This window comes from Chenopodium quinoa, unplaced genomic scaffold (assembly GCF_001683475.1).
Source record: "Chenopodium quinoa cultivar QQ74 unplaced genomic scaffold, ASM168347v1, whole genome shotgun sequence".
Taxonomy (NCBI): Eukaryota; Viridiplantae; Streptophyta; class Magnoliopsida; order Caryophyllales; family Amaranthaceae; genus Chenopodium; species Chenopodium quinoa.
Window position 1 is genome coordinate 2,450,452 of NW_018742733.1, and position 18,594 is coordinate 2,469,045.

Consider the following 18,594-nt stretch of genomic DNA (forward strand, 5'->3'; position numbering starts at 1 on the left):
TAAGAGTTATGGAGCATCAAAAGTCGAATAGTAGACCTGATAAAAATGACTCGAACTCGCTTATTACTCGCTACTTGATCTAGGTTGAATGATCCAAATTTGGACTACAATCGGTTATTGCATTACTCGTATTAGACCTAAGCCGTAATTAGAGCCGAGCAGATATAGAAACTGTCGTGACTTGTATTGATTTAAATTTTTGTATGATGACTTGAAATGTGATCCAATCAGAAAATGACTCAGACCGCCACCGAATTGAATTGAATGTTACTCGATAACACACCAAACCGCGTCAGTGCGTGTCCCTGAGACAAGCTCCGAATTCTGCTCACCTAGAAATTGCAAATGCATCTTGTTTTGAAACTTAAATCAATGTCCTACTTCCGTTACAGGTTATGTGCAACGATTTGACATAAAGCGGAGAGGGAAAATGTCTAATAGTTGCACATAAACTATAACGGAGGTAGTATTAATCTGAAGTCATGTAGTAAAATTAAACTAAAGGAAACCTGTTAATAATAGGTATTCTGAAATGGGATTTCCAGCCAATTAACTTCTTTCATTTAATGTGGAAAGAATACAAGTACGATTCTGTAAAGCTACAACTAGCAAGCTACAAAAAATATGTACAATCAGAATATGGACCTATAGTAAACATGTTATTCTTTTTGGAGGTTAGTTCTCTCCCATTCAAATAATCCTGAAGATTCTAATTCTTGAGGGGATAACAACTCGTGTTCTGACGATTTCTTTTCCAACACCCCTGAGATTATGACCAGGAATTTTTGGCATGCATGTCTTTCATCTAATTTCTCCAAATCGGTGTGTTCTGTTTCAAGATCAGCCCATGGTTGGTAAAATGACCTGTTAACAAGACATGAGTTACTTCATTAGTTTAGCTCAAACAGATATCAAACAGTAACCATTATACACAACTACTTGTTGCACTCATGCTTCCTTTTCACGAAAGGGGAGGAAATGTCCCAATGTGGTTGCCCGGTAATACTACTACATAACATAGATATTGCGTTGCGCTAAAGGAGATTAAGCTTAAAAACAAGGATGAGTTTTTGGGAAGGACAACCATATTCAGGATTGAGTATGGCAATACATGTAAAATGAAAACAAGATTTCCGAAATCAGGAAGGAATATGAAGGGAAAACAAAAGGTCAGACAAAGAAGCATAGTATCTTACCATCTCCAGGAAGGATTAGCTTCAGGAGGACAGTATATCTTTGACCAGATAAATGACAAAGAATTTTGAGGGTTGACACAGGTGGCGGTGCCTGACAAATCACCTGTATAAAAAAAATAAACCAGAACTCAACAAACAAATAAAAAGGTAAGAAAAATTAAAGTCCCATGTCTGAATGCTATGCATAGAATTGTTACAAGGGTAGTAGCTGATTTCAGAAAACAATCATCGAAATTTAGTTTCTTAAGATGTGTATTAAAATACAACTGCAATATTTGCATTTATTAGTCCTCTTAAATCTCTCACCCGACAACTTGTTACTCCTTTTGGCTATTATCAATAATCAGACGGGCTGCAGTTTTTTATTGCTTATTGTGATCATTACATATGTTCAGTGATGTTGTGACTTCTGGTACATACCTGCAGCAGCATATGACCCATCACCAAGGAGCAAAATTGAGAGTGCTGCAACCACTGAAGACAGCACCAGACATTTCATGCCAAGAAGCTGTTGAAGGTGAAAAATTGCTGTAGCTAAGATTTCTTTAGAACCAGACACAAGTTTGTCTTCTCCACCTTTGCTTTCAAAGAGTGTTATTAATGATTGCAAAGTTTCACCATTTTCTCCACTAGGTAGAAAACTAGTGTTGAAGACACTATTGCTACATGAAACCCTCCATAGAATTACAGAAGCTACAAGCCAACGTAGAAGTGTTGAAGTTAGAGACTCTTCTTGTATGTATTCTGCATCCTGAATACACACTTTGTGGGGAAAATATTGTGTTTGCTGCAACGTCTTCCGAGAATCTGTATGTAGAGCTGTAGAAACTGCCCACGTAATAAACTCGGAGAGCTCTTTCAAGTCCTTCAGGAAAAAGAGGTAACATGTTAATAAATGCAATAGCACTTCTACAGATGCATCTAAAACAAGATGCTCAATTGTTCATCAATATCTTCAGCACAATTCCACTTCTACAAATGCATCTAAAAAGAAAAAAGTAACACATCTCATCCATACTAGAATTCAAAATATAAACACTTATTACACAAGGCACTCTCTCCTCTTAATTTGTCTTCCTTTATCAGTAACAATAACATGGTTATCCAACCTTAATACCACTTTTCTCTCATCTTCTACCATGATCAATTTTAAAAACAGTATAGAACCAGTGCACTATACATGTCAAAAACACTAGTCTAACCAGTTATTGTAATAGAACTTCTACATGACTACATGTGTAGATGCATCTAAATTAAACAACATTTTACTAAAATCTTTAAGTCAATTTCTAGCAAGAACAAGTACTGATGATATTAAGAAAAAACACACACACAATCATGCACAAACAGAAAGAAGAAAGGGAAGGAAGCCTTTCCCAAAGCACATATCAAGGAGACCAGATAAACCAAATTATTCCCCTGCATGCAATAAAAATGTTAAACAAAGTTGCAGCCCAAGGAGCAACAAAATGCAGATATCCATTACTAATTCAGACCATAACAAAATGGTTCTACTTTTATATAATTAATTCCATAGACAGTCCTGGTGCAAATGTGGGAGTCATGCAATGGCACAATCAAGGTTGAAGGCTGGAGGTAAAGTGCATAAACAAATGCAGCCACCAACCCCAATGATCCCTACCCCCAAACCAACACAGGCATAAAGAAAGGAAAAAGATGAAGATGCTACACACGCAGAGAGAATACCAGGTCAAAAATAGTTGTTGATGGCGCACTCATAAGTATAGCTTTCAGCCCACATTCTGCTAAATCACCAGATCTATTATCATGCACATCAACAGCCTGATATATTTGATATAAACACCGCATAGTAGGCGTAAGAGGTGGTTGGTACATGTTCCCTTTTTGTGACATCTTCAAGACTGTCACAATTATTTCTAGAATTAAAGTAACCAATGACTTAGTCTCCAGAGCCAACTTTGAGCATCTAACTAACAGATTTAAAAGTTGACAAAAAAGATCAGAAAGCTGCTCAATTGCATGCTTTTGCAGCCATTCCATTGTGCTTGTGGATGAGACGGTCTCATGCACTACCTACATAATGAATGAAAAAATGGAAATGATCAATACTCAGTTTCGATAGTAAGGAGCTAGTGGCCAATAAATAGCATCATAACAAGTAACAAATTAAAATGATTGTAACTATCAAACTTGAGTTCTTAAAAGATACAAACCATATGCATTCTATTTGGGAAGTAAGCTTCGTACTGCCTTAACCTCAAGAACAATGGCAAGTAAAGGTAACAAACAAGAGCAAATCATCAAAAGGGCAGCAACACAGCACACTGAAAATGGCACCTGGGGTAGGGACTAGAAAGACAGAGCATATGATAGCAAAAATAGAGCCTTGGTCTCTTCAACAAACAAATGCTGAGAAAAAGGATTAAGTAAGCTCTAGAAATATAGTGGCTTCCTTTCTTATTTCACATTTTTCTTTGATGTTTTACTTCTCTTTATTCTTCAGTGTGATTGTGCGTGTGTGTGTGTGGTTTTTCTTTTTTTTTCTGTTTTTTTTTTTTTTTTGCTTGACAAGAAAAATAGATCTCATAACCCAACAAGTACTAAAAGAATTAGAGATGACACACCAGTAGGACAGAACTTTATTTGGGTAGCCATTGATGTGTAGCCTAACACCCTTTAATGACCAAAAAAAGATCATTTCCAATTAACCCTTATTTTAAAACAAAATAACCATCAAGCAACTTCGCAATATATAAAAAGTACAAAGAGTAAACTTGAAAGCGATATTAATACATTGGCCCTATCAAAATCACATCATATTATAAGAATACAAACTATAACAATACCATTACATCAAACATGCCGCCATATATACAAGCTCAGAAAATTGAATAGAGTGGATAGATAATCTTAAATAAAAGGTTCAATGGATAAGAAGAAATATGATTAGGGACAAACCTCAAGTAGAACTAGCAACTGCTTTGAGAAAAACATATCTTCACCATCAGTATGAATCATAGATAAGGCAAGAGCTGAAGATAGCCAGGAAATCAGACAACAATTATCAACTAAATAACAGGCTGTCTTGTGCAATTTAACACACTTCTTCACCACCTACAAAATAAATAACAATAAAGCAGAAGTTCATTAGATAGCAGCAAGATATTCATAATATTCTGGTCATGATATTGAACAACACAGGGCTGAAAGATTGAAAGAACATGTATGAAATTTGATATAATAAAAAATGGTGAGCACAAAGAAGAAAACAGCTTTTAACCAACTAGAATAGCTACCGTACTAATCAATGTGCTTTCAATGCTCATATATTAAATGCAAAGCTACTCACTGCAAAAATTAGATCAACAAAGGATCTAATGCTCAAAGTGAGTTATCAAAATGCAAATGAAAACCTTTTGAGTGAGTGGAAGATGGGTTTGAAAAAATTTACTTTAAACAATTAAATTAAACTCATCTTCTTAGATAGATCCCAACATTTGATTATTCCGAAGAAAAAGAATTTGTTTTAAAAAAATATTAGCTATTAAGGACTAATACAATAATACCCAGGATTTATAGCTTCAAACAATGTCCCACAAAATGCAAATCTCCTGTCAATTGGGATAATATTTTGTTAAATTCAAAGTTGAAATTCTATAAGAAGATGGTCAACAGTTCAGATTAATTTCAATACAAAAGGGACATAATGGTAATGGAAATTAGAAACATAGTGGAGAACCTGCATAGTCAATAGCATTTGGGAGCACTCCCATATGATGTACAATATAGCTTGATATATATTTTTCAAATAAAAAAGAGTATTATCATAAAGTGAAAATAAACTGCAGAAAGAGAACCAGAATACCCCAAGAGTCAGGACTGAGTAAAATTTATCCCTCATAAATTCCACTGTTTTTTTAGCAAAGCAGTTCCAAACTTTGTCCCAAAATAAAAAGAGATGATTAACAAATATATAAAAACATACAAGAACTCATTCATATGACCAAAACTTACCCGAAGAATCAACTCCTTTGATTCAAGATCTGAAAGAGGTGAAGCATAAACACTCAATAAAATCTCAGGCACCGAGTTCCTAACACATATTACAGCATCATCTTCTAAATTTATCCCTGCATAGAGTAGACGAAGCATCCACAGCCTGTCTGTTCTGAAGGTCACAGAGCTGCTCCAGATAAATTCATGAAACAAAGGTATGGACTGCAAAAGAACAAAGGTTAATGAGCAAGGGGATTTTGAATTTATAATAAAAAGACATACTTAAAATATGTTGACATAAATCATTAAGGAAAACTAAGAGTAAAGTAACTTCTGCAAGTAATTACCTTCAAATTTACACGAGGAGATTGCAACAAGAACTTGCTTATGACAGGATAATGCTCATGCGAGGGATCCAATAAAACAACAGAGGCTTCGGCAACAAAAACAGCAAGAATGGTGGGAATTTTTTGCCATGGTTCTTTTATTCCATTCTGTAAATACGTCAGCAAAAGCTTAAGGCGTGTCACCTCCCTTTTTTTCTGACATCTCTGCCATCAGCAACAAAGTACTGTTAGAATATTTAATACACAACTTATGATCAAATTAAATGACATAAAAATCAGGTAAAACAACAAAAAACAACCCAGCCAATTAATAGTCAACGTTAAATGAGATCTTATAGTCAGAGTGTACACTCTACTTCGACCTTTTGTGCTCATTGTCTCAAAATAAGGCTCGTGCTTTGCATTCTGGGTATAATTGAACTAATCAGGTTTATATTTACAGTAACATGATTATTAAATGAACTATAAGAAGAGAGCCAAAATGACGTACAAGATGGATAACATAAAATCTTCAAGGGCATATCATGAACAAGCTAATCAGCCATTAATCAAGGAGAAGCTAAAAAGACAAGGTTGCGTGGGACTAAGATTTGGAAAGGAGTCATTATAAAATACTGCTGTATCCATCCAATAGTATTGAAGATTGGGATTGGTAAGAAATATATGGCACACTTCCAAAGGATTTTCAACTACTATCTTTCACCTTTTCAGGCTCCCTCCTTGCCTCCCCCCCCCCCAAAAAAAAAAATAAAAATAAATAAATAAATATATCCCTGAGCGTTTAATCTAGAGCAGAAGCTATATGCCCAACAAGGCCAACATTTCATAGAAGACCAAATTAACTTGTCCAAACATGCAAACAAATTGGAGAGAACAATTTGACAAAAAGTTTACAAGCAATAAAAATGAAGAAAATGCATGTTTTCCAAAACGTATCTTTCAACACATTTTTAATCACTTGAGATAACTATATGCAAGAAACAAAATACCCAAAACATTTTTCAATGACTAGGAGTCCTGCTCCAGCATGTGAAGCAAGAGAACTTCCCAAGTATACTAACACTTTGACACAGTAAAGCAGCCTGAAACACACTACTCCCATCAGCCAAAATCCCAGGATAATAACTCCAACCTTCTTCCTACCTCACTGGATTAAAAGTAGGATATACATACAGACCAAAAGTATGTGATCATTGATGCCCGAAATTAAACCTGGAAAGGGAAAGCCAACAGAGATGAGAAGATTTGATATTCCAAGACAAAACTAGCAAAATTTGGCTTGTCCTTCCATTATAGCCTTTATAGGAGTATATGATCACACCAAGAATTGGAAAACAGCTCAAGATGGATGTAGTCAGCTTTAAGATCTCATTTGAACACTAAATACAGCTACGTACGTATCAATGACCACTAAAACTCAAGCTAAAAGAGGACATTTTCCTATCTGATGCATCACCAAGTCAAAGAACAAGAGAAGACACAACTGTTCAATCTTTGGTGACAGTTCACCTAGTTCAGGTTCTCCATTTTGCTTCCATTATGGGAGTAAATGGATTTGTTTAGCTTAGAAACCTAAGAGAAGCAACTCAAGGCAATTACTAAATACTAACACCAAGAAACAACATAATCCCCCAAATGAGATGGCCATAAATATCAGAAGCGGGGAGGATTAGATAGCTTTACCTCCACACAATTTCGCAAAAGATATATCTGGAGCACCCCCAAAACTCAAACAAGAAAGCAAAAGCAAACAAATTGAACACTCACAGACTATAAAACAGTATGATAGATAATTTTTCTTTAATGCAAGCTACATTTAAAAGTATACCTTAATACAAGATATGAATTTACAAAGAAGCTTGTAGTGTATCCTCTTTTTCTTCCAAAAGAAGCATAATCTTCCATTATATTCAAGTTATCAAATAAAGATATTTGAACAAAAGACCCAGCAAAACAAGTACAAAAAAAAAGTTAAATTACCATCAATGCATCCTTGAATCTCCAAACAACCTCGTAAGCTAACTTCCGTATCTCATCTTCAGGTGATCCCATGCTAACCAATGCAATAGCAAGCAAGCCTAGGGCAGCAAGCTCTATGGGATCCAAGAAGCCCATTGTCAAGCTATGAATGGAGAAAGATAAAATAAAGATTGGATCATAACGCTCTATTCTTCCTATATCTGTAGACTGCTCCTGTACCACAAAAGAGGGGGGTGGGGGGGAATCAGTAAAATAAAAAGATGGTGATAACAGGTAAAAGAGAAGAATATAGAACCATCATATATTCATATATGATGCCAAGATTGAGCCATGTAAATAACTTAAATATATGTGATGGATACCTCCTTAGTATCTCTGACTCCACCCTGATGAACATCATCTATGAATAGCGACTTTGCAGATGTGGTCCTTTCATAAGGAAAATATAGGACAGTCTGAATCACCAACTTAGGGTTAATAGGAAGATTATCCCTGAACTGACTTCGTCTACAGTCTTCTTCCACATCTGCCGTACCATCCTTCATAAGCACATTATTCATTGTGTGTCCTTTTCCAACTTTGAGAGCACTTCCCCACAGGTAATCTTGATCAGAAAATATTTGGTCACCTATCCCCTCGTCAATATAAATTTCTGACAGAAGGCTATGAATCTCCAAATCAATTTCACTAACCGTGGCGCCATAAGTAGTCAATAGTAGCAAAGATAATTCTCTTAAATTAATACCTAAGTCATCCTCAGAAACTGAACCGCATCGAGTAGCTCTTAAGTGAAAGAGTAGTCTAAGTAACTTGATTACCTCCAACTGGGACTTGTATTTTTCTGATTTTTCCGAATTGCTTCTTTCTAAAGGAACAACTAGTGTCCTCAAAAGGCTAGACATGGGCTTTATAACCATCCCAGATGAGGCAGAAGTAGATGAGTCAACAACAGTAGCAACAGTGGAGGCCAATTGAGAATGCCCAAGAACCAACTGAAGAATAAAGATTATAGGCAACTTCCCATCAGATAAAGATGATAAAATGTACCGGAGATATTCAAATGTCACAGGGTTCCCAAATCTATGAAGAAGAGAAATCTTTACCATCTTTTCAATAAAGGAAAGAGAATTCATCTGAATCAAGATACTATGCATATTTATGATCAATTTATAAATGCATCTCAGCGTAAACATTTCAAGAGATCTCAACAACAAACAGATGGGAGTCTTTAGGCCGGGATTATCAAAGGCAGATGGATTTTTTTTCACAACAAGTTGCCAAACACAGATCAGCATATCTAAGAACCTTAATCCTAATGAGTCTTCACTATTAGAGCCGACACAAGATTCCCGCTCAACATCAAGAGTTTCGTTTGTTAAGCACTTCTTACCTCCCTCTGGGAATAAAAGCACCAAACAAAGAGAAATTTTAGCGAAAACTCTATTGATTAAGTTGGTCAACTGTCCAACAGAGTATGAATCAATATCTCTGACATCAAAGTCCATAAAATCATCTAAAGCTTCAGAAATAGGGCAAAGTGAGCCCACTATTTTCAATCTCTTATTTTTATCATCCCCACTTGAGGAGAAGTACCACTGCAACATTTGAACTGCTTTATGAAGGAGACTGCTGTTGAAAAGATCATGAAGATTCTCAACAGAATACGGAAAAACATTATCAAATTCCACCTCAAATACAGATTTAGACACAAAGTCTTTCCAGTTAGAAAAACCATCCAAGAGAATCCTTGAATAAGAATCCAGCATGAACTTAATATTCCTAAAAGGGTGCTCTCTGAGTTTTGTCCAAGAAACACTTATGTACAAGGCTGCAGCAGGCAAAAGCATCAAACACTCCTCATCTGAAAGGGACTGACTACAGATCTCTTTTGATGCATTGACAATTGAAACAGTATCTTCATTCATAAAATCTGAGAGCAGCTGACCAAAAACTGATAAATGTAATACACTCATCTCAATTATTAGAAATAATATTTTTGCCTTGGTATTGTCAGTTCTGTGAAGACAGTGGGAAACAATTCTTACAGGAGTACTGGCTGTCAATCTAGTTATTTCAATGCTGAATGGAAGACAATCCTGCCTATGAATCTGGCCGCAAGCAGCATTGAGAGCCTTAAGCAAACATATGTCTGCAAAGTCAGTTTTGAGACAAGTTGCAAAGGCATAAGCCTTAAAATATATGCTTTTGAATAATGTAGCATCAAGACTTCTCAATTCGGTAGCTTTTGAATATTGTGGCACCATCCCAGAATTTGGAGATTGCATACATTGAAACAGAATGCTTAAAGCTCCACAAGCAATAGAAAATGCCAAACATGAGCGAGAGACATTTAAGGTTCCAGGAATTATGGAGTCGGTAAGTTCCACACATGAAAGCATCCAATTTGCCAACTCAAGCAACTCGATGGGTGAGCTAAATCGCATCAAAACAACAAAAGCACATAAGATTGGAAAGAGGGCCATATCACCAGATCTATACCACATTTTGAACTTCTGCTTAAAAACTAAAAATATCCACTGCACCAAATTCCTAAACTCCTTGACAATATTTTCCTTGCACTCAATATACATGGATGAAGAAAGTTCTTTGCTACACAGAGCTAATAAGAATTCAGAAGTAGTAGTCAATAACTCCAGAATATGAAGTTCTGTCTTACAAATACCTTCTCCACTAAGATGCAGAACTCCCTCTGAGATATCCCTTAAAAATTCTTTGGTGAGTTTACAACCACGATCAAATGGAGACAATATTGCTGCAGTTACTAAAGGGTGACGAAAGACAGTTGTAGATACTTCTTGAAGACAAAGAGAGAGAGGAAACACTGCATTTATTGCCAAAGAACCAGAATCAAATTTCAAAGTAGGCAAAAGGGCTAAAATGTGTTTCACAAGCACATAGCATAGTTCAGCTTGCAATTCCTGCTTTTCAGATGGTTTCTTTCTATACGAAATCTGTATCTGATGATACCAAAAAAGGACCAGCCTCAGTGAAGAAACAATCTGCTCAATTTCTAAGTTAGACACCTTAGCTAAAAGCAACTCTTGGATTTCTGGATGGTGCTCCCAACCACAAAACAAAAATGCAGGGAATAATACGTAGAAAGGTGCATCTTTCAGTAAAGAACCAAAAACAGCAGAAACATATTCTATCTCTACAAAGTCATTCTGCAGAGCCTTTATTGAAGTTTGTTTGTGATTTTCTTGAGTCAGTTGACTAGATGCTAGGACACTCAGTTTAAGACCTGAATAGAACATATCCGGCCAAAGCTTAGACACGTGTTTCATAAGGTTCTGATCAAGACAAAAGCAGTCCATGACTGAACGGTTAAACCCAGGAAGTTCACCAGAAACAGCCAAAACTGAAGGTAAATTATCCACTATATCATCCGGGTTTGTGCACGCTATTGTGGAGCATAATGCTTTAGATATTCCAATGACGTCAATGCTGCCTGCACTCAAAAGCCTTTTCACCTCAGCAAGCATGTCCATCAATGAGCGGTTTTCCTTCCGAGAAATCCTATCAGTAGAGACTTCACTGCAAGTTTCATGATATAAAATGCTCCGTGAAAACAGAAACAATGAAATCATTGATCTCCACTCACAGCAGGAATTTTCAATTACGGCTACTGCAGAGATATACTTCTCGATTCTATTCGATAACTGCTGATGAACAACTGCAGCTAATACTCTGGCATCAATCTATCAAATTAAGAGCGTCATGTTATAATTCAAACAGAAACTTGCAATGAAAAGCTACAGTGTTAACAATTACCTGAGTTTCCATTAGATATTTTAATGTGTTACAGACATACAAGGATATCACAGATTTCTCAGGCAAAGTGAATGTCTCTGATCCAGAGCTGAGCAGCCTCAAACACTTTTCCAGAATACAGGCTACAAGTGGGCTAAAATCAACACTCGCTTCTGCCATGGGAAGAAAATATTCAACCTTTCAGAAAACCAGTCATGTCACTCATGTGCTCTCATCACGATACATTCTACTAGTTAGGGACCCTCGTAAATTATCTTCTAAGTGTGCAAATCACCATCGCAGTTAACACGTCATGAAGAAAGGCAAGTAAACAACTGTAGCTTAATACAGCAATATGTCAATACATCCTCAATTCCACAGCTGGCAATGCAAAAAGAAGTAGCAATTATATTATACCTTTAAAACAAACCACAATAGTACATTGGTCCTTTTCTAAACCTCTTTTAGTTATAAACTTTTATTTGCCCTATGAGGTGCTTCAGCATAGCAATAATTGTAGCAATGAGAAATGCAACACGTTACATTCACAGATAGATAATAATATACCAACACTTGATAGCACCAAAACTTACTATTTAAAACAAGGAATAGGGTCAATCAATCATGCAAATAACCCGGAAATCTCATTAATGACGAAGACATGAGAAACTATTATATAGAAAATGTGTAGTTTGACTATGTGCAACCAGAATACAACCAGAGTACTCTTCTTAATATTGGACAACAAAATTAGAAGAACTCAAAAAAAAAAATCGGAAACACAAATTGGGCAAAGACACTGTAGCTGATCCCAAGTAAATGGAGAACTCTAAAGCTATAATAGCGTTAGTCATATAGGATTTTAACAATTTCCATTGGTAATAAATTGTGTTTAGATAGTACCATCGTGGTACAATTATAGTTCTTCATTGGTACCAATAAGAATTTTTGCTTTGTTGGTATCAATATATTTCTCAAGTAAATGAGCTACTCCATCTCAACATTGAGGTGAAATGCACCCCTTCCTTGCCCCCATATCCCTCACCTTCCCTCCATCTTGAATTCTTGTTTGTGTTTATTATAGATCCCTGTCAATTGTAAGACTAGTTTCTACACTTTAGTCACTACTCCTGATCCCCCTCCCCGACCAGCTCCAACTCTTACTCCTGTAACAAAAATGCTTGCTGAACTTTGCTTTTAAGAGACTTTTTTATTGCACATATTGGGTGCACAGTAAGGTTTAGATGAGTTTTTGTGAGAGAAGGCATAGCTTTATAAATGACCTTTAGGAGAACAGGGGAGAAAAGTGAGAGTTAAGAGTGGGTTTTATTAGACAGGGGTGATTGTGACTTTGCCATTGCTCACAAACTTTTGCATTATTCATTTTATTACATCCATTCCAGAAAGCATTTACAACTGGTGTTTAGAAAACAGCCTTTTCACTAGACTCAATTGGTTAGAGGTAAGGCTACATATTCCAGGGCTTGTTTGGCATTGTTTTAAGTTTTCAGTGTTCAATATTTTTGAAAACAAAAGGCCAAAAACAAGAAACAAGAAAAAGGTATTTCCACTTTTCTGTTGTCAGTTTTCAAAAATAAGTTTGACTAATTTTTGATTCATTATATGACATAGACTAGTTTATTATAGATCCCTGCCAAACGAACCCTAAGTTGCTGGACATAGATATCAATGACATAACTACTCATAAGCATACATTTTTTAAACCTCTTCCCCTTTTGCATCTTCTAGGTGTAAATTGTCTTTGAAAAGCTAAAAAATATTTGCATAAAAGTAAACAAATCTAATCACCTCTAAATAAAACGAATAACATGAATGACTACCCAATAATTAATTACTTTATTATGTAACATCTTGCCAAAGAAACAAGTCCATTGAGCTTCTTTTTCTCATTGACTATGTATGTCGCCATTTCTCAAGGCAAGAAACAACTCAAAGTAACTCCCCCCCCCCCCCTCTCTAGCTGAAGCAATCATGCAACACAGTAGAAAGTCTAGGCTCCAAATTTCGGTACTACAAGAAGCATAAAATAGTGTCTAACGCTTAAATATATTAAGACCAACATATGGTAAATGAAAAAGGAATTACGGAACCAATGCTTTGTGTGATTGTGCAACATGTAGTTAGACTTTTTAGGATGTAAGCGGTACATTTTGCATCATACCATAATTTAAAAGCAAGATTACTAAAACCAAAATAAAAAAGCATAAAAAAGACAGAGATCATTTTCCAGTTTATTACTCCATATTACCTTTTGTACTTTCCACGTCCGACTGTTGGCACTTCATAATACCTTTTGTAGTCTCCACTTCCGAAAGCTGAAACTTCATAATATCCCAGTACTTGACTAAGTTATTACCAACGGTGGATACAGCATCACAAAGAAAAGAAACAACAGGTAAAGACAGAGAATGGAGCAGTTTTTCCTCCTGGCATTTGCCGCTGTCATATTGTCCGACATCACCAGATAAAAACAAAAACCATGACCCAATTTCACATGGGTTGTGGTCAAAAGCACCAGTACTCATCATTGCTGCTTTAGCCAAAACATATGCATGCTCTCTTACATATCCAAAAGGTGAATTTAATGACAAGTTAAGAAAAGGTTGCAGATGCTTGTAGATAGGAGGCAGCGTTCTGGCTGAGAAACCTGACTCTTTTGAACAGCCAAGGTGTTCTATCAACATGGACAACAACGATTGCAAAAGAATTCCTGGCAACTTTAGCGGATTATTTGGCAAAATTTTAAGAAAATCATATGATACTTCCAAAATAGCTTGAAAGGTCCCCTGTATAAAAAGAAAGTGAAAAGTAAGTTAATCATACAAAGGATATTTAGGATACAAAGAAAGCCAACAATCAGTTAATCATACTTCCTGACAATTTCTCTCTTCTTTAGTGTATTTCTACTAAATAAGCCAAGCAAGTGAAAGACGGAAAGTCAATTTCGGAGACCACAAAACCAAGCAATCTAGTCCTTGATTTTCTTAACATGCTAGGCAGAGTTGGTCATGACATTCGTGGAACAACTCCCAAACCCAGAAAATTTTTCATTGGAAAGATAATATCACAACTTACAAGGTCTTAGTAGATGTGCAATGAATTCATACAAAATTACAATAAATATAAATAAGCAAATCAATAAATACATATATACATAAAGTACAGCAAAATAAAGCATACTATACTAATACAGTGATTTGTTTTCATCAAGATGTGTAAAGGACGGACGAGTCACATACATCAGAGTATGCTGGTAAGAAGTTGAAAACAAGTCATACACTCATACATACCATGGTATACAAAGTTTTTGAAAGTCCTCCAAAACAAGAAACACTTGCTGAATTAATGTTGAAGGGGAGTAAGATACATAAAGAAAGATGCAAAGATCCACATGAATTCCTTTTGGGCCATATTAAATTTCATACCAAGTTCCAGATCCAATCCCCCCCCCCCTCCCCCGCAAGCCCAAGAAGTCTGTAAATATTTATTTATTTTGTTGATGTAAGTAGCAAGAGGCATCTCCCATGTCACAAATGCAGGTGTAGGACCATTCATGTCTTCAAGTTGTCAAGTGTCGAGTATGATTTTATCTATAAAGTGCAGGAGTTAACTAAACTTGATGATCATATTCTCTCAATTGGTGAAATTGTGACTGCCCAGTTATATTATTAGGTGAATGTAGGTACACTATTCAGTGTTTGGATCCCCAATATGGATCTTGACTACCAGAATTTCAGAAACCTTATTGCCAAGTTACTCAGGTTGAAGCAAAAAAATTAAAGCACATACTACAAAAGACCTCATCAGTTTACAACTCTAAGTAAGTTAGAAGATCAGGTTGGTTTCTGGCTGCAGAAAGGTGAAGGAGATTGAATGGAATGCTTCTGTATCAGATGAAATTCTGCGTTCTAACCCAGATATTCACCACAGAATGGCCAGACAAATCAAGTATAAATGAACCAATTAGAAATAATTTATGGTTACAAGAGCTAAACCATAGAAAAAAGGCCCTGGAAGATAGTAAATGATCAAGGATTGAAAAAAAAGTATAATAATAAAGTGGATAGTCTAGTCTGGGTATAACACATTGCAATAGAAAATGAATCAAGTTATATTAGGCACAAGACATAATCACATTGCAATTTGCAATTGCCTCTCCAAACCTATTCATATGTTATAGATGTAGTTACGGCCTTACGGGAAAGGTTAACACCTACATGCATATTAAAGTTAGATTTCTTAAATAAATCCTAGCCAGGGAAGAAAACAAACAGAACAAAAAGTAGGCAACACAAACTTTTGTCAAGTAATTTGAGTGTGGATTTTAGATTACATAGTAATTGTAATTTTATGTGGCGGGCCTATCAACGCTTAAAAACAATGTCAGAGGGAAATTGATTGACAATGCCCTAGCTTACCCCAATGTAGGCAATTTTCTATTCCTCTGAAGTTATGTGCACAGCACTATCTGACGTGACACTGTAGAGAAGCATAATTGCCACTGTTTTGCAAAGATAATAAAACCTAACAATAACTACATGCAGTATCTTTGAATTATAAACAGCAAAAAACTTACGTGATATATTTTGAGAGCTTCAAGTACTTTGCAATAGAAGTACACTTCGGCATTTTTTACAATATTCAAAGAGAAAGAGCTTTCATAAGAACCCCAAATTTCCATGATTGACTCATGATCATTTCCATCCTCAGATGGAGGCATCATAGATTTTTCCGGTGGTTTTACACCATCTACTGGTACAATGCTTTCGGCACTTGAACTTAACCCGGTCACAAGAATATCAATGTCTTCATTAACCTTTGATTTCTTTTTAGCAGAACCTTTATGACTGCCAATGCTTTCTGAATCAGCTGCTCTCTTCAAGGAAGGCCCTGACATCTGATTAATACTACTAACCGAACTCAGTAATGTAAACAATACTTGAGGATCAGGGAGCAGGATACGAACTTCATCTTGAATTTTTTGCTTGAGTAAAGGCAATCCTTTCAAACTTAAAGCATCAATGAAGGAGCTTAACAATTTTAGAACCTCTAAAAGGAGCCTTAAGGTACCATGTTTGATCAGAAAATCAGAATGAAGTAAGCCTTTGTTGACTACCAGACGACTGAAAGGGCGAAGACAGACACATTTCATAACACTTTGTACATCTGACGTCTCAAAGGCCACCATATTTTTGGCTTGGACATCAAGAAAATCCCATGAAATCCCACCCCTCACCGAGGAAACCACATTTGCTGCCAATGTGACAGCAGAGAGCCTGAAAGAATTTCTAGTTACAGCCAAAAAAAAAAGAGAGTAATGTACTATCAAATGACCAAACACTAGATTCCAATGAAAAAATCTCACCATGTGGATGATGTATGATCATCAAGGTTGTATGGGAACTGATCCAAATACATTGAAGCTAGTGATGGTCTCCCATTGACAATTGCCAAAAGCAGGCTCCTGTGGTACTCAACTTCCGTAGCTTTAAGCTTCTTCATTAGGTCAACAAGCCGCTTTGGATTTCCCTTTGCAGGTGGTTGTCTTTTTAAGTCAGTCATCAATCCATTGTCGGGATCAATGCACACCATGAGAAGAACCTCATACGCAAGCTTTGCAGCAAGCGCACCATATTTCCACGCAGAAATATCTACTAACTGCTCTAATGTAACACTCCCAAAAAGAACACTTCGAAGACCCGGGGGAACCAAGGACTCACGGGTAAGAACCCGATCACGCAATGTCGACAACACATAGACCACAGTCATTTCATCATCATTCCCAATCCCTCGAAGGATCCCCGAAAAAACTTCCCTCAACTGCAAAACCCACCTCAACAATCCCGGCTTACCCACCTCCAAAAACGACATTGCAAACTCAATAAAAGAATCCCTAGTTGAATCCTTCCTCTTCCTATCTACTTTCTTCTTCCTATATCCGGACAACTTAGGCAATATCGGTAACTTAAAATCGAATATCTTGGCCACCTCAGCAGCCAACAACGAACCACGCCTAACAATCGACGCCATTAACAACAATGCCGCATTTTGGCGCTTCCCATCCTTACTATTAAGCTCCTTATAAACATCATCTAACTTCTCTTCAATAATCAATTTCGCAAACTTATCTAATTCTCTACTAATTGCAATCCTACCAGGAACATCAGACCTAAACTTCCCCTCAGAATGCCCCAAAATCACAGAAATAACCGACATTACATAATACATACCAGGCTTACCTCGCCGGCGATTCCAAACTTCTAGAAGCTCCGAGAACTTCGACGAAGCCCGAACATACTCGTGCAACAGCTCCCCACCTGAGCTTCCCCTCAGAAGCTTCATGAACTCCTTTGAGCCATCAGAGCAAAGCTTGGGCTCAATTGAAGTAATATTCCGAAGTAATTCACGAATCTTCGCCGCGTGCGACGGCTTCGATTCGAAATTTAGGGTTTTTGCTTCATCCTCCATTGCTGCAACTTAGAAATGCAGGATGTTAGAGATTGAATGAGTGAGAAGGAGAGGAGAAAAGAGGGTGAGAGAGTATTACCGTGTTCATCGTATTCGAATTCGTTGTCTTCTGTAAATGTTGTTAGGGTTTCCATTGGTTGTTCTTCGTCGGAAAGTGTGTCCTCCATTGAAGAGTACAGGTGAAGCTCAGAGGAGGCGAAGTGAGGGTTTTTCAGAGGTTTTGGGGTTTTGCAGTTAAGGGAAACAGAGCAAACAGAGAAGTCTTCAACAGCCACTACCTTTGAAACATGACCAAAGTTGTGCTGCCCCGACCCGATCCGAAAGTGATGGGCACGACCCGGCCCGATACTTTTGAAATAAAATATATGGGTTTTTAGGCAGCCCAAATTACGTTTTGGTTAAAAATTAGGCCCATTACATGAAGGTCAAACTCTCATAGATTTTGAACCCTGGTCTTGAGTTATCATAAGTACAACAAAATCACTGATCCAACTTCAACTCTATATAATTACTATATATATACCGTAATACCGGTATATACTAATTTTCGAGGCCCTTTATTTTGGGGGCCCTAAGTTGTCGCCCACCTTGCACCGGCCTAGGCTCGCCATTGACTTCAGCTTAATTTCAGCTCCAATCAGTTCAGTGTAGTTCAATTCATTTTAGTTCCTAATTTCCTTCTCTCATAAAATATTCAGATCAGTTTAGTTCAATAAACGTGAACAGGCCCTAATTTCAGTTCAGTTCATTTCATCTCCTAATTTTTTTTCTCTCATAAAATATTCATTTCAGTTCAGCTCTAATCAGACCAATTCAGTTCAGTTCAGTAAATG

At 36.7% G+C, this 18,594-nt stretch overlaps 1 protein-coding gene across 1 annotated transcript; it reads right to left on the bottom strand.

Annotated features, from left to right (window-relative positions):
- Positions 1-538: 538 nt before the first annotated feature.
- On the bottom strand, positions 539-18,020 carry LOC110723822. Its single transcript, XM_021903208.1, has 14 exons — positions 17,841-18,020; positions 16,659-17,763; positions 15,870-16,569; positions 13,542-14,079; positions 11,294-11,445; positions 7,864-11,220; positions 7,502-7,714; positions 5,522-5,725; positions 5,193-5,396; positions 4,137-4,292; positions 2,904-3,251; positions 1,617-2,061; positions 1,197-1,299; positions 539-864 (listed from the first exon to the last, which is right to left on the bottom strand). The coding sequence occupies exons 1-14, from the start codon at positions 17,926-17,928 to the stop codon at positions 660-662; spliced, it is 7,818 nt and encodes a 2,605-aa protein (XP_021758900.1). The 5' UTR covers positions 17,929-18,020; the 3' UTR covers positions 539-659.
- Between the last annotated feature and the right edge of the window lie 574 nt (positions 18,021-18,594).